This window comes from Marmota monax, unplaced genomic scaffold (genome assembly GCF_021218885.2).
Source record: "Marmota monax isolate L192 unplaced genomic scaffold, Marmota_monax_Labrador192_F-V1.1 WCK01_AAM20220418_F8-fsc00029, whole genome shotgun sequence".
Taxonomy (NCBI): domain Eukaryota; kingdom Metazoa; phylum Chordata; class Mammalia; order Rodentia; family Sciuridae; genus Marmota; species Marmota monax.
Genome location: NW_026693024.1, coordinates 15,473,499 through 15,501,185, shown reverse-complemented (window position 1 = coordinate 15,501,185; position 27,687 = coordinate 15,473,499). Strand labels below are relative to the sequence as shown.

The 27,687-nt window shown below is 43.4% G+C and overlaps 1 protein-coding gene across 2 annotated transcripts in view; it reads left to right on the top strand.

The window, feature by feature from the left end:
- Dtnbp1 (dystrobrevin binding protein 1) overlaps nt 1–27,235 on the top strand; it is a 114,310-nt gene extending 87,075 nt beyond the window's left edge. Inside the window, exons 8-10 of one of the 2 annotated variants that reach the window (XM_046453528.2) lie at nt 19,141–19,314; nt 25,373–25,516; nt 26,851–27,235. In XM_046453528.2, coding sequence (XP_046309484.1) covers nt 19,141–19,314; nt 25,373–25,516; nt 26,851–27,107 — 575 coding nt within the window. In that variant the 3' untranslated portion in view covers nt 27,108–27,235. The remainder of the gene's footprint in view (nt 1–19,140; nt 19,315–25,372; nt 25,517–26,850) is intronic. The other variant, XM_046453529.2, reaches the window with a different exon arrangement.
- Nucleotides 27,236–27,687: the final 452 nt, after the last annotated feature.

Sequence of the window (27,687 nt, the reverse complement as noted above, 5' to 3'; positions counted from 1 at the left end):
CAAAAAGTGCCTTTTTTCTTGCACCCCTGTTTTTTTTTTTTTTTTTTTGTTCTTGTTCTGGGGATTGAGCCCAGCCAGTGGTGTTTAACCACTGATACAACTGAGCTAATCCCCAGCCCTCTTTATTTTTTATTTTGTGATGGGGTCTCACTGAATTGCTTAGGGCCCTATGAAATTGCTGAAGCTGGCCTTGAACTTGCATTCCTCCTGTCTCAGCTTCTTGGGTCGCTGGGATTACAGGTGTGTGCCACTGCACCCATCAGTACACCTGTTTTCTAATTAGGGCATGAGACTGAAGTAGCGGAAGACAAAGGGGTGTTTGGTTAACAAATTATTGAAATAAAATAATACATCAAATGAAAAATATGAAGCAGCCCAAGCAAAGCGTTTTATGCATCACAGTATATTACTGAATAGGACTGCTTTTGCAGAAAAGTCACTTAAACCCTAAATCTTTAACTTTCACTTTGAAAACATGAATTTCACTTCCACGGGAGTGCCTTCAGCAGGATGTTGGCAGCAACAGTGGGAAGGGGGTGGTTGTTTTTGGCTTCTATATGGATTTCAATTTTAAGTTTATTGGATTTATCAACCTGTAGGCCAGAGTAGATCACAATGCTAAAATATATTTGTACAAAAATATAGAAAAATTATGGTTTGGGATTGAATTAACTTTCTACCTCCTGAACATTCCATAATTTGAGCCTATAAAAGAAATTAACAGTAGACAGTGGTGTGGAGCAGAGTCCTCTGGGCCTCGGAGCAGGTAGGGACAGGTTCTGGTGGGGCTGGGTGGAGCTGTGCTGTGAACAAAGGCTGTCGTGCTCTGCGTGTGAAGCCTCTCAGGTGACAGCCTCTGAAGAGCAGAGGAAAAGTCTGTGGGCTGAGACATGATGGAGAGCCTAGGTTTCTCCCTGGAATCAGCCCTCCCTGGGTAGCATGCATTGTGCTCCTGGAGGCACTCCCTCCATCAGGAGCTCCAGAGAAAGTCCCTCCCTGGGCTTCAGGAAAGGAAGAGGGTTGAGAGACGGGAGTGTGTGGGAAGGAGTCGTCAAATAAAAATCATTCTCTTAAAGACAGAATATCTGTCTAAACCACTGCTGTTTAAATAAGGATTTGTGCTTCTGTCCTTGTTAGGATTGAGGATTCCAAGTTTAAAAGATTCTTGCCTTCAAGAAGCTGGCAGTCTCATAGGAAAAGAGAAAAATCCTAAGACAGTTGCTGTAACAAGTTGATACATATGCATTGGGAACAGAAAGGGATCTTTTGGTAGTCTTTAGGTTTTTGAGAAAGGTACTTCAAAGACTGTGGGCTCCTGGTCATTTTACTCTACAAACCTTAACAAAAAGTTAATAATAGAATTCATTTATTGATTGCCCACAATATGCCAGGGGTTCTGCCAGTTAGAGGTCTGCGGTATATTCAATGTATGTATGTGGGTAAACACTGTTCACGTGCGTACATACACATGCCCTTATGTAGACATGGAGAAAGAGGGAGACAGGGGAGATACCCTGCTGGGCTTAGTCACGTTGGGGGACGTCATTTCACAGAAACGTAATTTAGGTTGGTGAAAGGGGTGGAAAGGCTAAGAACTACCTGAGGAAGCAACTGTTAAGTCAAATCAAAGAACAAAGAGGAGAGAATATAAATGAAGAGGGGAAAGAGACTCCTAGGCAGATGGAACATGTTCAGATGTCTAAGGAAGGGAAGATCTTGGCAGGTTTGGAGCTAAAAGAAGGCCTGTGTGACTGGCATGTGGTAAGGGTGGAGAGGTGGGCAGAAGCCAGGCCTTTGAGGGTGTGGGAGAGGAAACAAGCTGTGTCTCCTTTCCTGGGGTCACAAGGTTCGTGGTGAGACCCAGTGATCAAGGTAGATTAACAAGAGAAAAATACACGGACTTACTATGTGTGAGTTTTTCGTGACACAGGAGCCTGCAGGATGAAGACCAAAGGAACAGGGAAGCCTATGTATAACGTGAAGCCCATGAAGAGTGGACTGTTGGGCAGAAGCGTGATGGGACAAAGTGGGTACCATCCAAAGGAAATAAGCTGAGGGAACCCAGCAGGGCCTGATAGTTTAGATCCTCCTCTTTCTTCCATTTTTTGTAGTGTTGAGGCTCAAACTCAGGGCCTCACACATGCTAGGCCAGTGCTCTCCCACTGAGCTACACCCCACCACCCATGTCTTCTCCATGTCTCTTTGGGAATAAGTATGCACCTTTGGCCTGGGTGTACGAAGGGCATCTCTAGAATGAAGGGCATCTCTTTTTAGTATAAGACTTCAGAGGAGAAGGGGGAAAATGAGGGTTATCTTCTTGCCTCTGCTGCTCTCTCATAAGATGTCTTGACCCCAGCAGGGGACGTGAGCCATATTGTACATATGTTGTTATTAACCCTCAGAGCAACCTGTGGTGCTCCTGTTCCTGTTTTACTGAGCTGCAGAGGTTTTAAGTAACTTTCTGAAGCTGCTTGGCTAGTAAGTGCTGAGGCAAGTGGGCATTACTGCCTTGGCTTCAGAATCTGTACCCTGTGCACTGGGCTGCCTCTCAGAAAAGAAGCAAAATGCCGTAGAGTGCTCTGTATTTCTCTGATTGCTTAATATGCTAGACCTTCACAGTAGGTGGAGCTACACAAGCACATGAGGCTTTGTTTTTAATAGTTTCATTGAGGGACTGGATTTGGAGGATAGGCCCCAGTCCATCCCACCACTGTCAGGCTATCGCCGGAGCTCAGGCCCCTCTGGTGACCTGCCCAACAAAGGCTTGGGTCTACCCCCCAATCCCCACCTGGGAGCCCAGGCCTAACCCACTTTCATCTTGAGACACTGCAACCATCCCCATAGCCTTCCCCCATGCAGTAGCCTCTACCTTGGGACAGCAGGCAGGGCCTAGAAGCATCTGCATCTTGGAGCAGGCGTCCCAAAGCCAGTGTAAGGCCCACCCTTTCAGCCCCACCTCTGAAAGACGTTGCATCCATCTTGGGGCACCTCCACTGCTATCTCCAGTCACCTCCACCACCTATAGTTGCAGTAGAACCCATCCTGAGACAACAACAGGGTCTAGAAGCCCAACATCAAGGTGAGATACAGATAATCTGCACACATACTACAAGATTATAGGTTAGAAACGGTAATACCTCAGATCCACACTGCAAGAAAGGAAATCCCATAGACAACATGAAAAAACAAGGGAGGAAAGTGCCCCAAACCAACCAGGACACGGTAACAGAACCCATGGGCAGCACAGATGATGAAATGTCAGAGGAGGAGTTCAGAATGTTCAGATCATGAAAATGATCTGAGATTTAAAGAAGGACCTAAATGAGCAAATACAGGCAAAAATTGATCACCCTGACAGAGAGAGAAGAGAGCAAACACAGGCAACCATTGATGACACCAACAAAGACAGAAGGGAGCAAATACAGGTAGCAAAAGATGACTTCAAGAAAGAAATAGAGATTCTGAAAAAAAAAATCAGAAATCCTTGAAATGAAGAAAACAGTAAACCAAATTAAAAACTCAATAGAAAGCATCACCAACAGACTAGATCACTTGGGAGACAGAACGTCAGATAAGGAATACAAAGTATACAATCTGGAAAATAAAGTTGACCACACAGTGAAGATGGTAAGGATCCATGAGCAAAGCATCCAAGAACTGTGGGATACCTCAAAAGACCAAATCTAAGAGTTATTGGGATAGAGGAAGGCACAGAGTTTCAAACCAAAGGAATGCACAATCTCTTCAATGAAATAATATCAAAAAATTTCCCAAACATGAAGAATGAATTGGACAATCAAATACAAGAGGCTTACAGGACACCAAATGTACATTATGTATAATATAATATATAATTATAACAGATCTATACCAAAGTACATTATAATGAAAATGCCTAGCATACAGAATAAGGATAGAATCTTAAAGGCTGCAAGAGAGAGGGGCTGGGTTTGTGACTCAGTGGTAGAGGACTTGTCTAGCATGTGTGAGGCATTGGGTTCAATCCTCAGCACCACAATAAAAAAAAAAAAAAACATAAATAAAATAAAGTTATTGTGTCCATACACAACTTAAAAAATTAAAAAAAAATAATTTCACTGAGGTATAATATGCATGGTGTACTATTTGACCATTTTAAGTGCTCATTCAGTAATTTTTAGTAAATTTTCAGAGTTGTTCAGTGATCACCACAATTCAGTTTTAGAACATTCCCATCATCCTAGAAAGGTCTGTTCTCCTCAATTACAGTCAATCCCAGTTCCCAGCCCCAGCCCCAAACAACCATAGTCAGCTTTCTGCATATGGATTTCTTTTTCTGGACATTTCATATGTGTGGAATAATGTGTCATATGTAGTTATCTTTCCCTAGTGCTGTGTTTTGAGGTTCAACCATGTTGCAGCTTGTATCAGCACTTCATTCCTTTTATGACTGAATGGTGTTCTTTGTGCAGATATACATTGCATTTTGTGTATCCATTCCCCAGTTGGTGGGCATTTGGATTAGTTCCATTTGGGGGCTGTTATGAACAGTGCTGCTGTAAACATTCTGTGTGAAGTCTTTGCCTGGGCATATGGTTTTATTTCTCTCAGGTGATTCCAAGGAGATGAATTGTCAGGTTGTGAGTTTTGTTGAAGTTTTTTAAGAAAACACCAAACTGTTTTCCAGAGTGGCATTGCCATTTTACATTCCCACCTCGAGTCCTAGTGTCTCCCCATCCTGTCAACATTTGTTTCTGATTCGTAAACATAACCATTGAAGTGGGTGCTGTCCAGTATCTCTGTGAGTTCAATTTGGACTTCTCTAATAGCAAATGATGTTGAGCATCTTTGTATGTGTTTATTGGCCAGTTCTACATTTTCTCTAATAAGATGGCTGTTGAAATATTTTGCCATTTCTTTCTTTCTTTTTCTTTTGTGTACTTTTTTTGCAATAGTGGGAATTGAATGTAGTCAGTGCTTGGCCTGAGCCTTTTTGTTTGTTTGTTTTTGAGACCATGCTAAGTTTCTGAGGCTGGCCTTGAACTTGTGATCCTCCTGCCTTAGCCTCCCCAGTTGATGGGATGACATGTGCCACCACGCCTGGCCACAAAAGATAATTTTGAGACATTTAGTTTAGTTTGGAGGTACAAAATGGAGGAACGTTTTTGTTGTTTTTGTTTTAATTGGGAAGTTTGGGGCTTTTTGATTTGGGGTTTTCTTTTCTTTCTTTTTTGTTGGAGGTGCTGAGCACCAAACACAGAGCCTTGAGCATGCCACACAAGCATTCTTACCACTGAGCTGTACCCTCAGCCCTCAGACACAAGAGTCTTTTCTGTGATTTCCCCAGAATATCCTTTATTGACTTGGCAAATTAATAAAGAAATTACCATTTCTCAAAGGAATTATAATAATTTTAATTCATTTTATATTTCGAAGTACAGCAGAAAACACTGGGATTTCTAAGCTAATGGTGAGAAGCATCTTGCTTAGAAAACTAAAACCTACATTTTTTTACTAAGTGCTTTTCATTCTGTGTGTGAAATTGATACCTAGGGACGTGTTTCCTTTTTCTATCAGTTTCATGAAATATATGAAGAGAATTTCTTGATTTAGATTACAGAGGAAGAGTGGTAAATGAAATGTTGCTACAAAAATCAAAACTAGAAGATGATATTGAAATTCCTTTGTAGGATCATTTTATTTAGTTTAATGTCTTAAGTGGTAAATGTAGAACCTTTATGATTATCAAAATTAAGAGATTCTAGTAAATTGGAAAATTATCTTATCCCTTGTGTACACCCTTCTGGAGGGTAGGAAAAATATATTTTCTCATTCATATTTATGTTCGTGGCTGAAGCTCCTATAACAAGCAGGATAAAGTTTGGCATCTCCACCTTCATTTTGCATCTGGATCTCCTTTATTACCTTTAGACTCTGGGTCAGACTCCTGCTTAGCTCTCCACTTAGGCATGGTAATTGTTTAAGGTGTTCATTCATGGCTGGAAATCCTCCCACTTCAAGGCTGAAGACATTCAGAGTAACCTGGGTGTTTTCAAGATTTGGAGGGACATTCAGTTGCCAGCTTTTATAACCGCCTGTGCAGATCCTGCTTGGAGTGGAGCCCGGGAGTCTCCAGTCATTGCTCTACACTTTCCAGGAATAGTGGAGTCTTTGCAGGCAGATCACCCAGGATGGATGAGGCTAAGTGGGAGCCGCCACCCCATGAGGGGAACCGAGGCTGGCCACCTGAGCAGGAGCAGTCATCTCGTGTTTAGAACTGGTTTGCCCCTCAAGCAATAATGGCCTGAGGGAGTCTCCCAAAACCGGACCTAAGATAATGCTCAACCAGACCACAGTTTGGCCAAAACTCTTTAATTTTGCAGACCTCTTGCTCCTGTCCTGCTCTTCCCCTGTTTAAACCTGAAGGTGTGTCAGCCTCCTTGAAGACAGGGCCAAGGATGCATGATCCCCATGTCTTCCTAGTATAGCTATATTGAATAAATTTCCTTCCTGAATTTCACCATTACTTTTTTCCATTTGATCTGGGGTAAGTGGCTGGAGCTGGTTTATAGGGACTCGAGAAGTGCTATCTGCTCTGGCCTAGGACTCCCGTAACAAATCACTTGTCACTCATCATCTCTATGGAGCAGTCTGTGATTTCATCTTACCTGAATTTAAAACAAACTTTGTCTTGTATGCTACCATCTTGCATAATGTGAACTTTGTGTTTTAAATTGTCTAAAAATCTTGTATTGTAATCTAGGATTTTGTTTATATGCCAACATTGTTTCAAGGATTTGCAAATATTACAAAGTAGTGTTCTTGATACTTGACAAACTCTGTAAAGTAAGCTTGCCTTATTTTACTTAATTTTCAGGAAAGCTATTTTTCATCAGTTGGTAAGAGGTTTTCTTTCTCCCTTTCCTGCTTATGATCATATATAAAAAGATTGAAGTGATGAAATAATTCTATTTTGGCTTTGACTAAACTTTCTTCCTGAATAGATATTTTCTGATTGCTGTGCCTCCTCACCCTGTCTTGTAATTAATCATCATCTCATTTCACAGTCACCTTTGACTTCCTACTTTGTGCCTAGAACTGTGAAAGACCATGAAGAACTGAAGAAATAATTTATTCCTGTGTTTGGGATTGATGGCCAATCTTCATTTTAAGGAATATCTGATGTATCAGGAAAGTTCATATGACACTGTCACATCACAGAGAGTCTTATTTTAGGAGTATTTAGCTCAGTTTATAAGTTATACTCTTCTTGTAACAAATAGGTTACAAGAGAATTTCTGTCATAGCAAGAGATTCCTATGTGTGACCTTTTTGTTGAACAACGGATAAATCTCCTCTTCCAAGTTGTGTGCCATCTTAATACACTCTCCACACCCTTCAATCTCTGCCTAGTTGCAGTTGTTGCCGGCCCCAAGAAAGGGTCACAGCATTGTTTTGTGAACATGAATTTTGGGGAGCAATTCAAAGGCTGCATTTTATTTGTCATTTAGTAATGATTTATTATTTTTGGAGTATTATTTTTAATGTGTTACAGGTCACCTGGCCAACATTTCCCAAGTCCTCGGTAATGGCACTTTTGAGCTGAAATCACTCTTGTTAGGGCAGGTGTTTGGGGATATGTGCTGCACTGATTATGTGGGCCAATGTGATGTCATTTATCCACTGCATGCCCCTGGAGGCAATGGTACCCACTTCCTTGCTCCCACTTTTGGCCTTGATGATTATACTGTTTGTTCTTGGCTGATATAATGGCATGCTGGTGTTTCCTGTCAGCTGTGCTGCTGTTTCCTGTCAGCTGCTGTTTGTCTTCTGCATCACTGCACCTCAAATATCTGCAACACTGTGACTGCCTCCTGCAACTCTATGATCAGGCAGTTAAGTTGAAGGCCTGTCATGCACTCTTGTGACTGGCCTTCCCTTGCTCCTGATGTTTGCGTTTTATTCTGCGTCCCTTTTGTGATTGTTACCAGTGTATCCATCAGACTTTGACTGAGCACCAGTGCTGTGACCACTGCCAAAGGTACCATGTTGAAAGACTTAGCATCTAGTGGAGAAAAGAAAGGGCAGGTGTGTGGCAGCAGGGAAGATGTACCAGGTATCTGAGTGGGGAGGGCAATAAGTCTGAGTCTTCCCTAGTTGAGCAGGGAAAGGAACGGCAGGACTGGGATGCAGAGGTGAGTGGAAGTGTGCTGGGTACAGCTGTGGAGCTGGGGCAGGGCTTGTTTGGAGATCATTGGGTGTTGGCCGTGTGCCATTCATTTATAGCTGCCAAAGCGGCTTCATGGAGGTATTTCCTGACTAGTGGATTAGCTTCTAAGCTGTTCTTACGAAGGTCTTTACTGTCCACAGTGTATGTGAGGATCCAGGAGAAGGCAAGAAGAGAAGAGGGAGAATAATCTCTGAACACAATTTTGAATGAGGAACAATGCATCCTTGACGCTTCATTTGTCTTTTTCACATTCTGGTTTCTCTTTCTGTCAGACATCAATACTTTCATGATGGATAGAGTCCGCTATAGAGGTCCCCACCAAGGCTGCTCCTCTCTCGAAAGGCATTGCTTTCTATGCCCCACCCCGTCTATACAAAAGTTAATCTGAAAGAAGGGTTAGGAAGAAAGCAAGCGTGACAAACTAATTTACATTAGATTTGGCTGCTAGGATTCTCTCAGAGACCCCAAAGGCAGTAGTTGTCTATGTGCTGAAAAGGGACACGTTAGAGCATACAAACCTCCAAGGGGTGAAGTTTCAGGAAGTAAGAACAGACTGATGCACATCCAGCCCCACCTGGAGAGCCCTTGCATGTCCCTCTCCACGCAGCTTCTCCCTCTGCATGCACGCAGGACCACTCCAGGGGCATCTGCACACCAAGATGCCTGGGGGAGGCAGGATCTATCTCCCACCCAGTCTCATTGCTGGCAGTGAAGGGCTCACAGTGGAAGGCGGGAGGGGACTTGGGCAGCCATTCATAACACTGATTTATTCATAAGTAACTCATTCATAAGCCTTTAACAGCTTATAATTAAAAGTGATAAATCTCCACTTCTAAAATATTTTCTGGAAATAATGAGGTTCCAACAGATATGATCAGCTTTCAAGCATGTTGAGCTATAACTATCTCTGAACCTTTGAGAGGCAGAGTGTTTTCCACTGGTGGCATGAGGACATTTATAATGAGAGTCTTGAACTCTCAAAGCATGTTGAGCTTGTGGCTTATGTGATAAATTTTTTGTTGTAAATATATTCAGTATTCTCTTTGAAATGTATGTAAATATGGGGAATCAAACTCAAAGCTATAAAAAGTGCTTTTTTGATGGATTTTGCCTTTTCATCTTTTATTGATTTTATTATTTTTTAAATACACGACAGCAGTGATAAAGTGCTATTTTTATAGTCGCATATTTTCTCAGTGAATTGCCAAAATAAGTATATCCACTCTTAAATTGAAAGGTTTGAAGGTCATTGTCTTTGATTTTAGTATTTGGGCAACTTAATTTGAAATCAAGGCAGTATGAGTGAAGACGTCTAAAGGTGACTGTTTTTGATGTTTATAAATGTTTTCCAGTGAGATGGTCCAAAGAAATCTAACATGAAATTATGAACGTTTAACCTCTATGTGCCTCAGTCGTTCTAGTGAGTTTTGCCTTTATAAACTCTGTACTTCCAAAAAAAATTATTAATGTTGATAATCATCAAGCTAATATGAAATCCTAACTATGCCTTGGATTTTCTAGAGCTCCCTGGTGGAATGGGAACCAGATGGTGTGTGTTCTTAGGTTCCTTCCCCTTTGCACAGGAACTGTCCTGGAAGTGGACATGAATTGTGGAAGTCAGGCACTGGCTCCAGTTGTCAAGGGACCAGAGCCCCTGCCCCAAAAGATAAAGTGATTCCTTACTGTAGCTTTATTCCTTGAGCTTTAAAGGCCTCCTGATTCTACAGGGTCCTATTAAAATGCTAATGTCCCTGGCAGATAGATGCTAAACCTCAGAATCTAGCTCTGAAGAGTTGAAAGGAACTTGGACTTGGTCCACAACTAGCTGATATAAAATACTGGGTAAAAAGATAGTGCTACCTTGCCTAGCATGCATGAGATTCTGGATTCTTAGCACCTAAAAAATAAAATAAAAATTCAGCCTAGAGAGAGCAGGAAAATAGCTCCGGGTGGAGAGAGCCACGTGGGCACTGGGGTGCCAGAATAAGGAGGGCTGAGCCAAAGGATGGCCACATCCACCTCACCTGGTGGCCACATATAGCCAGCCTTTTTCTGGACTTTGGCATTTTGGGTCTCCTTTATAAAAGAAGAAAATCAATGTTGTTTCTGTGACAGAAATGCTCAAATTATAGCCCCTCAGATCTTTGGATCAAACAGCGTGGTAAGTGGTGTTATTTGTATAACTGCATTTTTTTCTTCTGGTGCGAAGATTTGAACCCCGGTGTGCTGCCATGGAGCCCAGCATGGACTGCATTTTATTTTTTGGCAGACTCACAGATGGCATCTGAAGCTTATTTCCCCCTCAGATGTGCAGGGGTGCTGTCAGAATTAGTTTACATTGTTAATGGTTGCTTGTTCTTGAGGAAATAAGACAAAAAATACATAAAGTTGTAAAAATTAATGAAAATTTAGGGCTGGGGATGTGGCTCAAGCAGTAGCGCGCTCACATGGCATGCGTGCTGCCCGGGTTCGATCCTCAGCACCACATACAAACAAAGATGTTGTGTAACTGAAAAATAAATATTAAAAAATTCTCTCTCTCTCTCTCTCTCTCTCTCTCTCTCTTTCTCTCCCCCCCCCTAAAAAAATTTAAACTTTAAATCTCATATGTTCTTCTCTCATGTTCAAAAACCCAGCAAACCCCAAACTGTTGCATAGGCCCAGCTGCCATCCAGCAGGGTTTTACTATCTAATCAACTTGGCCTCACATTGAAAGGTACTGTATGTTGTTGCCTTTCCCCCTTTCCCTCTGCCTCCAAGTCTCTTGGCACAGGCATGTGAGTTGAGTTTGGGGAGTTTTCTCAAAATGCTCTTTGGAATCACCATTACCATAAAAATGAGAATTCTTTATTATTATTGTTATTATTTTTTTTAGTTATACATGGACACAATAGCTTAATTTTTAATGTGGTGCTGAAGATCAAACCTACTGCCTCAGATGTGCTAGGCAAGCACTCTACTACTGAGCTATAGCCCCAGCCTAAAATAAGAATTCTTATAAAGAAAAATCCCATCAATACCACTCGGATACTAAAATTAAATCTCAGGAGCAAAGGGATGCTTTTGATATTGTGACCTAGACTTTTCTGTTGGCAAAAAGTCATCCCTTCCTTCCAGATATAAGAAATAGGAAGAGCTTTGGTTGTTTTTTTTTTAAGTGTAGAATTTAGAAACAAAATATTGACTTGTACCTTGGATGTGATCTGTCTTACACATTGTGTTGAATGGCCACTCATTCCATAGCAGGTGCAGCCCTGCCAAAACACATGTAATTTTTATTTTAAATAAGCAGCGCACCAGGTTATCAAAGTTGGGAAGTTTTAGTTAATTCGAATCTTTTGTCCATTGGTGCTTACCAATGTACTAAAAAATTTATAATCAGAAAGCTTTTAAAATGTGTTAATGCCTTAAGTTATCAGAGTGTTGAAACTCAGAATGTTGATTGCTAGAAAGTTTTGGTTGTAAAAATTCTACTTGATGCTATATTTATAATGTAGTGCTATGAAGTAATATACTGGGGTCCTAGAGATGGAACCCATGGGTGCACTACCACTGGGCCACAGCCCTTTTTATTTTTTTGTTTTGAGACAGAGTCTTGCTAGGTTGACCAGGCTGGTCTTGAACTTGGAGTTCTCTTCCCTGAGCCCCCAAGGAGCTGGGATTACACGTGTGCACCACCAGACCTGGCTCACGTGATATGTTCCTATTATCTTACTTATACCGCATTTTTGTATACTGCTTCTATAAAAATTATATTTGTCAACATAGCATTCTCAACTGGAGTTGAACCACTGTTTTAAATCTACTCAAATTATCCGTTTGGTTGTATCTTGATCCCCTGCAGAAAGTATAGCAGTCTTGATGCCACCTGATGTCATTGCAAGCCACCAAGCCCTACAGTTAACCTCCCAGTTTGAGTTGATACATCTTGAACAGGCTAGAACTCATGAAGCCTCTGTGGCAGATGGATGTACCTTTATTTTATTTATTTATTTGTTTATTTGATGAGAATTGCACCCAGGGCCTCACACAAGCTAGGCAAGCACTTTACCACAGAGCTATAACCATAGCCCCTCTGTGGCATATTGAGCACATTTCTCACCCATCTAGTAATTTCAAACTATTGGGTCTTAATTGTGGTTTTGTTTGGTTGGTTTTTGGTGTATTGCTTGTTTTTACAGGGCTGAGGATTGAACCCACTCTACTACTAAGCTACATCCCCAGCCCTGCCCCTATTTTTTAAACAAAAATCAACCAAAAAAAAGGGGGGGGGGAGATAAATGCAACAATACCTTCAGTATTATTTTTGCTAATAGTTAAACCAGATTTTCTTGAAATGTCACACTCTAATTCAAAAAGTCCAAATTTCTTAATGTTAATCTGATACCCACTGAAGGTTGCCATAATAGGATTTGGGATTACCTTTTCCTGGCCCAATCAAAAGTAAGTAAAAATGGAATTTGAGCATTTAAGAACTGGAAGCGACCATTGTCCAACCTGCAGCCTCTTAGTGATGAGGAATCTGAGGCTTCACAGTACTGGTGTGCTCAGGCCAACAGCCTTCCTCCAGCCTGCAGCCAGACCAGGGTCCTCTAAGCTGCCCTGCCCCTTCTGAGAGAGAAAGCACAGGGATGGGGGCATTCTGTCCTACCGTCTAAACCTTGTTGTTCACAGTGTATTTCTGCAGCGTACATTTTGCTAATACTCAGTAGTGGTCATTTCCTTCAGAATAATCGGTAGAAGTTTAAAAAGTGTTCCGGAAGCTTAGATACTAGACTAATGTTTCCTGTGGCATGGATTAGGAAACAGCACTTCCAGTAGCTACTCCTAAGCCCCGAACATTGCTGAACAACTCGGGGGGAGCACAATGAGTTCTTTGTGGTGTAGAAGTTATTTACTCTGACTGCAAAAACTTGCCGTTATTCTCATCTACTGAATTTTTGGGTAAGGATCATGTTTTCTTAGATACATGTAAAAGAAATAAAATAGGAATAAGGTCAATTGGTGCTTGATAAATGCATATGAGTGTGTGTGTGTGTGTGTGTGTGTGTGTGCGTGCGCGCGTGCGTGCACAAGGAGGGTGAATTTCTGTAAAAAATAATTTCTTTTTTTCAAATGTACTAACTTGGGCAGGGGCTATGGGTCAGTGGTTGAGCGTTTGCCTAGCATGTGTGAAGCCCTGGGTTCAGTCCTCAGCACTGTGTATATATTTGTGTGTGTGTGCACACACACACAATGTGTTAACTTTAGGATTTACAGGGTCCTCCCCCACCCACCACCCAAATACCAATTCTGAGGAATAAGGGCTAGTACCTTAGAATAGCCATTGAAATAGCATAATATATGGAGTAAAATAATTGTGTCTGTCTTGGAAACTAATTTATTTACTTTTTGTGGTGCTGTGGATTGCACTTAGGGACTTGGGCATGTGCTCTGCTGCTGAGCCACATCCCAAGTCCAGAAACAACTTATCAAGGACTATAGATATAAAACTTCTAAAAGCTTTAGAAACACAGGATACAGAAGTAGATATTGTTAAATATATGTATTAAAAAATCTTAGTTCCAGAAAAATATTATTTAAAAGTCTCTTATGAGATAATTTGTACTCATTTGTTAAGTTAGGGGAAGGAAGAAGGTTGGGTAAACTTTAAAATAAAAATGGTTTAGTATTTTATTTTGGAAACTAAAGTAGGAGGAAAATGTGATTATTAAATGGCAAAACTGCAGAAAATGTGGGTTTTAAAACTAGAAGGATATGCTGTATATTTTGTCATCCAACAAGTCTTCAATTTCTGGATACATTTTTTTCTAAAATTTATACTAGGCCTAGACATAGAGGAAACTAATTAGGGAGGGGAAAAAAAAGAAATTTTCTCAAGAACTGAAAGTACCTTTTGAAACAAAGCAAATTTCAAAAATATTTAAGAGGAAACCAAGACTTGTTTCTGATATTCTAAGAGGAGGAGGAAAAGAAGATTCTCTATGTTTCAGTGAGTAGGTCCCACTAAGTGCTGTCAAGGAGCATAGAAACTGGATCACTCCCACACAGATGACAGGATGTGAAATAAAGTAGGCTGTCTGGAAAATAGCATGACACTGCCTTTCAAAACTGAAGGAGAAGTTACCACAGGACCCAGGTGATTGCTCCCCTGGGCATTTGTCTCTGAGACATACTTATTTTCATTCAGGACCTTGTGCACATGTTCATAGCAGCTGTATTCCTAACAACCCAAAGCTGGAATCCAGCCATAAGTCCTTCAGTGGGTGAATGGCTCACCAAACTGTGCTACATCTATACCAGGAAATTTACAGCAGGAAGAAGGAACAAGTTTTCAGTATGTGCAACCACTTGCATACACCCTCGGAAAGTCATGCTGAGTGAGAAAAGCCATATCTCTTCAAAAGAGATATGCCACATGATTCTCTTTATGTGACATTTATGAAATGACATGATTATAGATTTGGAGAACAGGTGAGTGCTTGGGGCGGGTGGCATGGGAAAACTCGAGAGAGTCTTGTGATGGCACAGTTGATTATCTCAGTTGTGGTAGTTACCCGAGGCTACACATGCCAAGACTGCATGCAGGAACCACGCACACACTCAGTCCTTGTGATGAGTGAAGTCTGAAGGAGCTCTGCGGGTTGATCCTATGTCACTTTCTTGATTTTGGTAACATTGGCGTCAGGGAGGCTCAGAATGCACATTTGTTTTGGTATTAAGAACCCAGGGCCTTGAATGCTAATAAGCACAGGCGCTACCGCTGACATCCAGAGCCCAAAATGTACATTTTTTGACCACATGCTGTGAAATTAAAATTATTTTAAAGTAGAAACCTTTTTAAAAATTGAATATTGAAATTTTGTATACTTCGGCCTAAGAAAAAATAAATCTGGAAAGCATACACTAAATTGCTAGTCATGGCCATGTGTTTTTATGTTGACTTCGGATACATTTTTACATTGATTGTGCTTTTCTTATGGATAAAAGTTTTCTATGGTGTCCATGCATTACTCATACATCAAAAACCTATTAAATATAAATAGCTGGCATAAAAATGAGTATATACCATCTTTTAAACTCTGACATAATGACAGAATTTAGTGTGCTTTTTTTAAATGGTTATGTATTTGTCAGCTTATTTGTAGTTTTTGTCAGTTTAGAAAGATTTATCTATTTGTATTAGAAATGTGGAAAGTATAGAGATTTCACAATTCTCTCTTGATCTTGTCACGTGTATTTTAGTGTCACAAATTCCCTAACTCAATATAAAAACATTAGATTATAAATATTTAAATTATAGGATTTTAGAAGTTTGTTCTTAGTCTTTATTGTCTTGAATGAAAAAAGGGTCTTAATCTTTAAAGATTCACCACATTTTTCTCAATTCACATTTAATAAAATGTTTACTGTTTCTCTTTTTAAGTTTTGGGTTGAAGATATTTTCATCAGCCCTCATCAGAGAGGCTAGTCCTGGTCTCCTTCACACAGTCCATTTCTTCTCTGCTGACAGGACCACTCTGTCATTAGAACCTCTCTTGGCAGATTTCAGGCCCCCTCAGGAGCTTCCTTGGGTGGAAGTGGTTCCTATAGTGAACATGGTGGACTTTTTTTTTTTTTTTTTAATTTCACATGTCTTGTGTCACCCTATGCCCATTAAAACCTATAATGAGAACTGATCAGGTCATCTGTATTAGTAATGGAATGTTTTTGCTGTAACTGTCTATTTGAAATTGATACTGGTAGCTAACATGGAAATTGTAGTCAGATAAATCCTGAGTAGTGATCTGGAGTTGAAATAAAGAGAAACACAGACCTGGGCTCCTTGGGGACAAGCTATTGCATCTTCGGATTTTTTTTTCTTTCTTTTTAATCTTAAAACCATTTGTTGAAATTCTTTAAGTCTTTGTGTTTGTCTGGTTTTCCTCAGTGTAATAAATGACATCTACTATGTGAACATGTCATCAGGTATCTTTCCATTGTCTCACTGCACCAAATATGGTGGTTTCTCTTTTGTGGTTTTTGGTGGTGGTGTTGTTTGGGTTTTTGTTTTGGTATCAGGGATCAAACTCTGGGACACTTAACCACTGAGCCACACCCCCAGCCCTCTTTTGTATTTTATTTAGAGACAGGGTCTCACTGAGTAGGTCAGTGCCTTGCTAAGTTGCTACGGCTGGCTTTAAACTTGCAATCCTCCTGAGCCACCGGGATTACAGGTATGCGCACCACACCTGTCTGATGGTTCTTGACATCAGTGTAAAGGCTGATTTCATTTATTAAGCCACTGAAAGGTAACTCATTCTTAAGTATCTGAGTGGGGCTCAAAGGGTGATTTTTCACTGTATACTCTAGTTCTTATTAACATTTCATATCATAATGCTGGTTTTAATGTTAGCACTCAGCTATTGGCTGATGTGTCCCTGGTGATTCACATATGCTGTCTCACCTGATCTTGTCTACAGTCTTCATAAATAGGTGTTTTTAATCTCACTTGCAACTCAGGTGAAATTATTTATAGTAGAGGTGGATCCTTACCTTGGGCCTCTGGAGCAGCAGGGATTTCCATGCAGGTGGGTGGTTTGGGAGGCTTCCCAGAAGGTAGGAGGGAGGTCATGGGGAGAGTGAGAGGAAGGAGAAACCAACTAAAGGAAGCATTCTTGAAGGTGCTGAAGAACCAGTGAGCATTTGCCATGACTCCAGGGTCTCAAGAAGTTTTGAGAGGGCATCTTGGAATCATACCACTGAATCAAGGGAGACCTGGGGGACAGAGGCAGATTGCATGGGGCCTCTTAGGCCATTGTTCATTTTATGATCTGCTGTTTTGTTAAAAACCACTTAATAACATTCAGAAGATGTTGACACTCCCCAGAGGTGTGCTAGAGGGGGCATCACTAGGCCCTGTTCTCCCCAGGACGGTCAGGCTACTGAAACTTTGTGCTGATACCTAGAGGTTCTGGAGTCGCCCTGCCCTCTTGCTGAACTCCGCCAAGCACAGTGTCACCCCAGAGTAGGTGTTCTGAAACCTTGAGTTCTGGAATAAAAGAACTCGAGTGCCTTTCTAGGGTCTTCAGCCACCCAGAGCCAGGCAGGGGCTGGAGTTCCTACCGACAGATTGTTGGAGGAAAATGCCACATTGCTGTGTAATAAATCACCACAGACTGAGCCACTGAAAATAGTACAAAGGTTGCAGCTCCCAGCCTAGGCTCCAAGTCCAGGCCCGGTTTGACTGGGCTCTCTGCCTGCAGTCTCATGGGACTGGAGTGAGGGTGTCCCAGAGTGTGTCTTTCTGGAGGCCATGGAGCAAAACCTGCTCTCAGCTCATGCAGGTTATTGCCAGAGTCCCAGTTCCCCTCGAAGTTGTGGCACCAGGGCTCTCAGACCCTGGATGCCACATAATACCGGCCACATGGACCCACCATGGTCAGCACCAGCAACTGAGAATGGCCCCGTGTCAAATCCTTCTTGGGCTTCTCTCTATCCAGGAAAAGTCCTGTCCTCTAGGAAAGCCTGGGTGGATCAGCCTCACTTAGACACTCCCCCTTTAGTGAAGTCACAGGGCTCAAATCCAGCACAGTCACAGTCCTGGGGCTTATGCAGGGCCAGCACATCAGGGAGCAGAGGTCTGGGTGACCTTAGGATTCTGCCCAAACCCTGTGTGAAGTACATAGGGCTTAAGGTCCCAAAGCCCTTTGTACTTCATATAGTCTATAAATAATGCTTGACCCAAACAGGGTGAATAATGGCCCCAATGTCATTTTTATATTCTCCATATGTGGCTTGAGGAAAGGTCAAACCCCAAGGAAATATTTATCAGCTGGTATACTGGGATTCTTCATTAAGGTTGGTCATTTAGTAGTTTTTCTGCCTGTTACTGACTCGGGCCTAATTTGAAGGGCTGCCGTTCACTTTTGTTCTGAAGTTCTTCCACGTTAGTTCATTTCATACCAAAACTGGGTTAATATGTTTATCCCAGATTTCAGATGAGAAAGATTAGCTGACTTATTAGCTAGGTTATGTGTTTGAGAAACAACAAAGCCAGGCCCACACACTCTCTAACATACCACAATGGCTACATTTTTTTTTCCAATTTTTTTTTTTATTGCAGTGAAATAGGTATAATAGTTCATCTTCTTACCCATTTTAAGTGCACAGTCAGTGGTATTAAATGCATTCATAGTGTTGTGCAGCAATCACCACCCTACATCTCCAAGGCTCTTTTCAGAATTAAAACTCTGTACCATTAAACACTTTCCCATTCCTCCCTCGCTCTACCTTCTAGAAACTGCCATTCTACCCTGTCTCTGGATTTGATTACTCTAGGCACCTCACAGAGCGGGAAATCAGACAGCACTTATCTCTTTGCAGTTGGCTTATTTTACTTGGTGTAAAGGTTCAGAGGCTCCATGGTTTATCCACATTGTAGCCTGTGTCAGAATTTCCTTCCTTTTTAAGACTGAAGAGCATTCCATTAATACATTCTTACTCTTAATATCCGAGTGCCTACTATCACCAGGCACTGAGCTTGGTTACAAGATATTAAAATGAGTACATCACAGTCCTTCAGGAACTCCAGGATTTTACCTTTTATATTGTAATTTATAAATCATCTACAAAAGTTTGAACACAGTGATGCAGCTTGTTCAGGATGGAGCCACAGATTCCACTTGAGTTAGCCCAAGGATTACCTGAGCATTAGGTCCTGAAACATGAGCAGCCGCTTATCTCTGAAGAGTGGGTTTTGCAGGGGAAGGGTCATTCCATCAGGGATCAGTGAAGACCAAGTGCAGCAGAGAGGTTGGGGCAAAGAGGAACTGTCTGTGCAGTCAGGTGCCAGCCCACCTCAAAGCCATGAGCACCGTCCACACGAGGGAGGGTGACTGTTTCCCATCTAGTCCCTTTTCAGCCCTAACAGAGTCATTCTGCTTCCCCAGCTGAACTGGATGCTGAGCACACGCAGAAGGTCCTGGAAATGGAGCACACCCAGCAAATGAAGCTGAAGGAGCGGCAGAAGTTTTTTGAGGAAGCCTTCCAGCAGGACATGGAGCAGTACCTTTCCACGGGGTACCTGCAGATCGCAGAGAGGCGCGGTGAGCTGGCACTTGTGGGTAAAGCCTTGGAAGTCCCTTTCTAGTAATAGACCCTGAAATCCAAGCATCGAGATCAGGCCATATCCATCTTGCCCTTGTTCTTCCAGTTCTAGGTTCTAGTTGAAGATTTCAAAAATAAATAACCTTTTAAAATTACAAACCAATTATGCTCATACAAAATTTGAAGGGAAAGAAAGAAAGAAAATTGCTTTCCTTGCAGTGCTGGGGATTGAGTCTAGGGCCTAGCACAGGGCAGACCATGCTGAGTTACAGTCACACCTTTAGCCAGAAAAACACTTTTTTAGAATGAAAAAGACAAATCATTCATAATTCTATAGCATAGGGTAAATCTATTAATATTTTAGTGTTGTTCTTTTTGGACTTTGTTCATGAGTCTATTTGTAATTGGTATCAAGCTATACATCTATGTGGCTTTGTATCTTGACATTTTTTTTCCTGGTACTATGGATTGAATCCAGGCAGGAATCCACGGAGCTACATCCTCAACTCTTTTAAAAATTTTTTTGAGACAGGGTCTCACTAAGTTACTCAGGCTGGCTTTGAACTCGTAATCCTCTGGATTCAGCCTCCAGTATTATTAAAAATTCTTTGAGGACTGGACATGTAGCTGGGGGGGGGGGAGAAAGAGAGAGAGAGAGAGAGAGAGAGAGAGAGTCTTAGTATGCATGAGGCCTCAGGACTCAATCCTGGGAACAAAAAAAAAAGTTATTTGAAAGGATGTGTTTTAAAAGGTACATATTCATCATCAGGATGCATCCTAACATAGCCCCTCACTGTCCATGAGGAATCAGTCCCAAGACCCACCCCCCCACACACTGCCAAAATCTGTGCATGCTCAAGTCTCTTACATAAAATGTGTACTATTTGCATATAACCTGTGCATTCCTCTGGAATCATCTTGAGGTTTAAATCATGTCGGGTTACCTAGGATATAAGTGACTGCTGTGTGCAGAGTTGTACCATGTTGTTTAGAGAATAATGTCAAGAAAAAAAAAAATCTGTATGGTTCAGTGCAGATGTACCCATTGGAGGCCTATCTACATTTTTCCACCTGAGGTTGATTGTGGAGAATGAGGTTATGGAGGGCCCACTGTATTTAATCAATTCCCTGGTTGAACATTTAGATTTTTTTTTAACCTCTTTAATCAGTGCTGTGAGACATCCATATGCATAAATGAATAAGTCAACCAGGGTGGAAGTGGGGACACAGGACTCCTTCCACTGGCTGCCCCAGGAGCAATGGCCAGGTAGGCAGGGCAGTGACTTCCGGCAACTTGTGTTCCCTCCAGCAGGTGCCATGGTCCCAGAGCCTGTTGCCCAGGGCACGTGGAAGAGAGCGTGTGCTTCCCTGTCCCTCTGGGCACCTTAGCACCTCCTGGAGATGTTCCTATCCAGATCTCTCAGTGCCCCACCCCCACCATGCCCCCTCTGTCTGGCTTTGTTTCTTCTTTGACATCCAATTCCCTGTCCCCTCCCGGAGAGGATAAAGAAATGAATGAAGGAAAGTGATGTAGAGAGAATAGATTATAGCTCTTTTGGGTGCCTCAGGCTGTGCTAACGGCAGTGGGTGATCAGTGACACAGTTGGTGCTTTCCACGCTGGAGCTGATGGGACGGGGTCTGGAGTGTGACTTCTCTAGCTCCCTGGTCAGCTTCTTCCCGTTTCACCCACTGACCTAGAAAGTCAGACTGCCCAGCTTAGGTGCCCAAGTGCTGAGTAGAGCAGCTGCCTGGCTCCTTGGGGAGGAAAGAGAGGCTCCCTCCAGGCTGCTTATCCTGTCATGGACACTATCGTGGCAGATGCTGTGGACTGGGTGACCGAAATAGCAGAAGTGGATTCCTTCCAGTACTAGAGGGCTGTATGTGGCTTCTCGTGTCCTGGCTTAGCTGCCACCTCACTGTGGGGGCATGCACCTTGGTGTCTTATTGAGGGCACTGTCTCTTGCTGGGTCCCAGCCTCAGACTCCGACTGACCTTACCTCCCAAGGGCCCTGTCTCCATGCTCACTCATTGGGGGTTGCAGCTTCGACTAGTGAATTTTGAGGGCACACAGTTACTCCATATAGATACGCACACACTGGGCAACCTGAGATTCGAACATAGTGGAACCCTACAGCAGTGCCTCAAGTCATGGGGGAGATGGATGATAAAACTGTCACCAAAACTCTCACTGCCCAACGATTTAACTCCACCCTGTTCAATTTTGTTGATCACGTACTAGCCCACGGGAGACAAAGAGGAAATGAAATGAGAGTGCACCAAGCAGTGCCTATTCTCACAGGGAAACACATGGGCACGCAACCAGGTGACCCATGGGGTAGAAGCTGCTGGGCTCCGAGCTCTTTTGGTGGCCAGTGTACCCTGGAGACAGGCCCTGGGCTGTGGATGTGGCAGCCTCCATGCCTCAGTACAGGTCTGTAGGGAGAAGGGACGTAGTGAACCCTTGTGGGACAAATGTCAGTTAAATATTAAGTGGTTGAATTTTTGTGGTTTTGAGCCTCTCAAGAATAATTTTCTTCAAGCTTCAAGAAAGTGTTTGGCTCATTTAAGGTTAAAACTAAATGGTACCAGGCCCATGATGCCAATGCACTGAAGGAGAAAGTGGCAGGCCATGCCCTGTCGGCTCTGTGCCTCAGCTAGAGCTGCAGAGGCCTCGCCACAGGGTGCACAGAGCCTGCCTGACAGTCACCTGCCCTTTCCTATAGAGGGATTTTCATCCCCAGAGATGAATATGGGGAAGTTTTAGAAGAATCAATCAAAATTAAAAATTGCTACAGTGAACATGGGATTTTGGACTCACTCCACTGAATCAGAAATAGCAGTCTGAATTTTTTTTTTTTAACTTTCAAAAGCATCATTTTTTAATTAAGACAAGGCTATGGAAAATTTTATCCAGAAAATTTTCAGCGTAAAGCGCAAATGCCCATCTTTGAGCAGTTGGAGCATGGTGGGGCTGTGGGAGCCCATGGAACCAGAGGCGGGGCCCGGGACTGAGCTGCCACAGACACGCAGTGTGCTGGCAGGACCCGGGTGTGCTGGGCACATGAGGTGCTCTGTAAGGGTCTGGACCAGGTTTGATCTCTGCGCCTGACATGATCTGAGTCTTAGAAAAGCACTGTTATTGCTTTGATTCTGTGCTGAGTGCTTCAGGGCCGGACAGGGCAGTAGTTATGTACCTGTGTTCCTTGGCTCCCTGTTCCCACAGATTGCAGGTTCCTGTGGCTGTCCGCTAACTGCTGGTCAGCAGGGTTGAATCCCCTGGAGCCAGGGCGCCCTCTACCTATGGAGACAGGCTCGGCCTTGGCATCTTCTCATCTGGGAAGAGAATGAGGTGACATTAGCAACAAAGTTAAGAAAAATAGACTTTATGAGTTAAAAAGGCACCGATACTAAAAGGTCACCCAAGAGACATTCCAGAAGGCAAAATTGTCTTAAAACAGGTGCCAGCGAATGGCTTGAACTTGGTGTAAAATCTCCCTAGGAGGGTTTTATTTAGAACTGTGAGAATTACTGTTTTTCATTACTGTTTTTCATTTTAGTTAGGAAATATTGTAAATATCCAAAAAAGAACTGATAGTTGCATAACATACCCACATTTCTACACTTAACATGTTACCTTTGTAACAGTTTTGAAGGAAATAGTACTCCAGAGACACAGGCATAAATAATAATGTCCACATGCCCCACCCAGCTGAGCCCCTTGCTGATCACACCACCTTCCTCACTCTAGGCGACCTTCACCACACACTGCGTCTGGCCTGTATTCCAAAACAGTATGTGGGTATGCTTGGCACATTTCAAAACCTTACGGAAATGGTCATATGGTGTATATCTTCATGAACCTGCTTTCTTGGGCAGGCATCTTGATAATCATCTGTATTGATATTTTCACCTCAAACTAAATTTATTTATATTGAACAAATATGCTTTTGCTGTGTTGATCAGTCTTCCCAGTTTTAACCTTTTGTTAGGAACAGTGCTGGTCTGGACATTCTAGTTTTTTAAGAGCTACTTTAGGCCAGTGCTTCTCAAGCACAAGCAGCCTCCCAGGCTGGCACTCTCAGCAGGTCCCCAATGGTGCAGAGGCAGCTGCTGTTCTGGGGACCACACTTTGAGAACCACTTCTCTAGGGGGGAGTAAGTACTTATCATGTGGCATGCGTATCTTTAAGGTTACTAGATTATGTTGCACTGTTTGCCAAGACATTTGTCTCTGTTTGTAATCTCCCTGGCCATATTTGTGTTCTGCTTACTTTATATCTTTGTCAACACCTCATAAAGTCAGATAAATTTTTGCCCAAAAAATCAGTATGAAATGACATTGTTTTGGTTCTAACTTTGTTTTTCTTAGTTTACCTTCCTTTACCAAGTTTTAAGCTTATGGGTATTAGCCTTTGTTGATCTCTCGGATGCATGTAACTTCTCTCAATCTTTGCTAATTTGTAATAAGTTCCTGAGGCTGGCTTTGAACTTGTGCTCCTTCTGCCCTCAGCCCCCGTGAGCCACTGACTGGGATTATAGATTTGTGCCACCACACCTGGCTCTAAATCAAAACTTTAAGTGATCAGCTTTGCCAATTTTGTTTATGGTTTGTGAAAGAATGAACAAGGCTCATCATCAGAGAAAATGCTCATTTATTGAGGAACAGCTCTGCATATTTATAGAGCCGGGGGTGGTTTGGCAGTTATGACAGTTTAACAGTTTAATGGTTTGACAGTTGGCATGGGGTGCTTTCTGATTGGTGGGTAAGGACCATGTGAGTCAGCAGGGCTAGTCTGATTGGTGGGTAAGGATCATGTGAGCCACCAGGGCTAGTCTGATTGGTGGGTAAGGATCATGTGAGTCAGCAAGGCTCACCATTGGACGACTCTTTTCGGGGGGGGGGGGATTGGGAAGTTAGTCTTTGGAGCGTGGGCGACTGCCAGCAGTTTGTGCTTTTGTGTTTTAAGAAATTCTTCAAATTGTTTTTCACTTTACTTGGCTCTTTGTTTACTGACTGGCATAGTCACAAGGCAGGGGTCCAACGTGGACTTCCCCTGCAGCAGTGACTGCTGGCCGAAGCCCTGGGACCCTGTGTGCACAGCCTTCTCTCTCAGTGTCTAAGTTCCTGAGTCTCCCCAGGCATTCTCCAGCTCCCGTGGCCTACTATCTCGCTCCAGTTCAAGACCATCCTAAGAATCATCAAGCAGCAGTTTGCAGCTGGGGACAGTTTTTGCAGCCTGTGCCCCCATACTTGGCCTCATCTTGTTGCAGCTCCGGTAAAAGTCTGTCAGAGGGGCTGGTGCAGGGCCGGGGCACCGTCAACTCCCTGCACTGCCTATGACAGCCCCACACAAAGAACTTATTTGGTCCAGAGTGCCAACGAAGGTGGAGAGGCCCTGTTTTATACTGAGTCTAGATATTTGCTATGTGCCCCCACCTGTACCCCCACACAGGCCATTGTTCTTCAGGATCACTGTGTCCTCTGTACAGTGTTCAAGTTTCAAGTTCTTTGCAAAACCTTGTCCAAAATTTAGCTGAAATTGCATTAAGCTTCTGGACAGAGCCTTGGCCTCTGCTGGATCATAAACCTCCTGGTTTATTCCTGAGCGGGGAGGGAGTTGCCTCAGATGCTGCTGGCGTCAGGAATTTGTATTTTAAGAGTGATCCCTTCCCCTGCTGGTGATGGGGAGTGAGTTTGTTGTAAATTCTGGCAGATTTTCCATGAGTTGCCTTTTATTTTCTAACAAACATAGCATTGTTATCAGTAGAACTCTTTAGACTTTTCTGTACTTAAGCTTGGGTTTGCATTTGCATTCCCAAAACTCTTTTGTCCCACTTGGGACTGCTCCTACGCCAGCCAGAATGCCCTGCTCCACGTATCACCTGGAAACCAAGCGCCCAGGAAATAGAATAAGTGCTATATAGGGGCCAAGGCAACAGTAAGTGACCAAAGATGACTTAAAACAGCATGCTATTTGGCAGAAGATGCAAGATGGTTGCCCAATGCCAATAAAATCTACTTTTTAATTTATTAGGAACAAAAAGTACAGTGTCTTGTGTTGTGAATCTTCTCAGAGCCCATGGGCAGCATGTCATCCATGGAGGTGAACGTGGACATGCTGGAGCAGATGGATTTGATGGACATCTCTGACCAGGAGGCCCTGGATGTCTTCTTGAATTCGGGTGGAGAGGAGAACGCTGTGCTGTCCCCGGGGTTAGGTAGGATGGACATCCCTGTGTAAATGACCCTGTTCTTACCAGCATCCCCTGGGCAGTCTCCCCACACCTGTGTCTGGCCTGGACGTTGGTGGGTTCTCCTCGAGGGTTTTAAATTTCTACCCCAGCACCTCAGGGAGGAGGGGGTGCATCATCTAGCCCAGAAATTGGAGAACTGGGATCTGGGTGTCGGGAGCTGTCCTGCTCAGCTGGCACTTGGCCTAAGGGTTATCTTTTTAAAAATCCTTCCCACTCACATTCAGTTCAGCGGAATTTGACCATGGTCTGTGTGGGCACTCTTGTCAGTATAGTAAAGACACTTGTAACCCCGTGGGGCCCCTAACTCCCATCTCAAGCCTTCCCAAAATTGTTTCAGTTCATTCATCAATAATTGGTTGAGGTACTGGATCTGTACCTGGCCTCACCACACTTGAAGCTGTAGTACAGTTCTTCTGGCTGGGAATTCAACTCTGGCCTCACACGTGCTGGGCAAGCCCTCTACCACAGGGCCACAGTCCAGCCCTGGCTGTATATGATGCTTCACAGGCAGCTCTTAAATTTCACTCACAGAAGAGGAAGGCCAAGCCCCGCCCAGCCACACTGCAGCCTTCCCTGGGACATTCTGCCAACAACAGGGAGCCCACTTCCTCTAGCCTCTCCTCTCTGCTTGGCAAACCTGTGAAAGCACTCTCTTCCTGGTCCTGTCCTGAGAAGGTGGGACACTGGAAATAAGACGGGGCTGGGAGAAATTTTAGCAGGAGTATGTAAAATGTATTCCTAGAAGAGCTTCTCTCTACTCGGGAACTACCCAAAGATAGTTCTCTTGGCATTCATGTTCTGGATGGCTTTAAAGGATATGTACAGAGCAAGCAACTCAGGAGGAAGGAGGGTTGGAAATTTGAGACCAGCCTCAGTAAGACTTTATCTCAAGAAGGGCTGGGGATGCAGCTGTGGGAGGGGAGAGATGACTTGTGTAGATTACCATGGACCCCAGCTCAGTCTTGCTGGTCTGTTGTTCGCTCAGACCACCAGCTGCCTCTGGCCTGCTTAGCTCAGTACGCCCAGGGTTGTTCCTGCACGGGGCTGAGCAGTCTGGCAAATTTACAGGTGTCATAAAACTTTGCTAACGGAATTTCTTTTTCTCTTTGGGTACCAGGGATTGGACTCTGGGCCACTCAACAACTGAGCCACATCCCCAGTCCTATTTTTTGTATTAGAGACAGGGTCTCACTGAGTTGCTTAGCGCCTTCCTAAATTGCTGAGGCTGGCTTTGAACTCGAGATTCTCCGCCTCCCAAGCCACTGTGCCCGGCCTAACAATGTATTTTAATTTCACAGGGCCGGAAACTGACACCTGTCAGAATGAAATTACTCTTCAGGTTCCAAATGCCTCAGAGTCCCTGCCCAAGCTACCTTCCTCACCCTGTGTGTGCACAGAATCGGCCACCCTGGACCCCAGTGAAGGTGGGGAATGCCCCCTTGTCCAGTCTGATGAGGAGGAAGTTCAGGTGGACACTGCCCTGGCCACTTCCCATGCTGACAGCCAGGCCACTCCAGATGCTAGTGATGACAGCGACTCAAATCAGGAGGAGTGACTGAAGTGTCAGCCGTGCACACAACGCTCCTGTAAAGCCAGGTTTTTAATGATTTTACACAATTGCCAATGATGTGTGAGAAACTGACAGAAGAGCTGATAATAAAGTTTGAGGACTTTGAACACTGACTTGGGAGAGTAGCTGGTTTGTACACAGGCTTCTGCCTACATAGGTCCTCAAGGCCAGCATGACAGGGGTTGCTAAGAGCACAATGAAGGGACACCCACTGAGGCAGCCTCCCCAGAGCATGGCTGGGCCCTGGGGCTCCACAGTGGCTCAGGCCTGAATGAACATAGCAAGCCCTTTACAGGTTCATAGTCTACTTCTATTAAAAGGTAAGTGGTTAGACTCTGCTGACACTCTTGGGTTCACAGCTGGCCCAACCGCAACACTGGAATCTCTGGGGCAAAGGAACAGGCAGAAGCAGCCATTCTTACTCCTGCAGAGAAACTGGGGGCCCAGGCTGGCTCTGACCCAGCCACCAGCACACGGAGATCAGGGAGCAACAAGACTCCCTTCCTGAGGGCAGATCAGCCTTTGCCCGTTGACCAGGAGAGAGCCCATTCCATTCACTCATCTT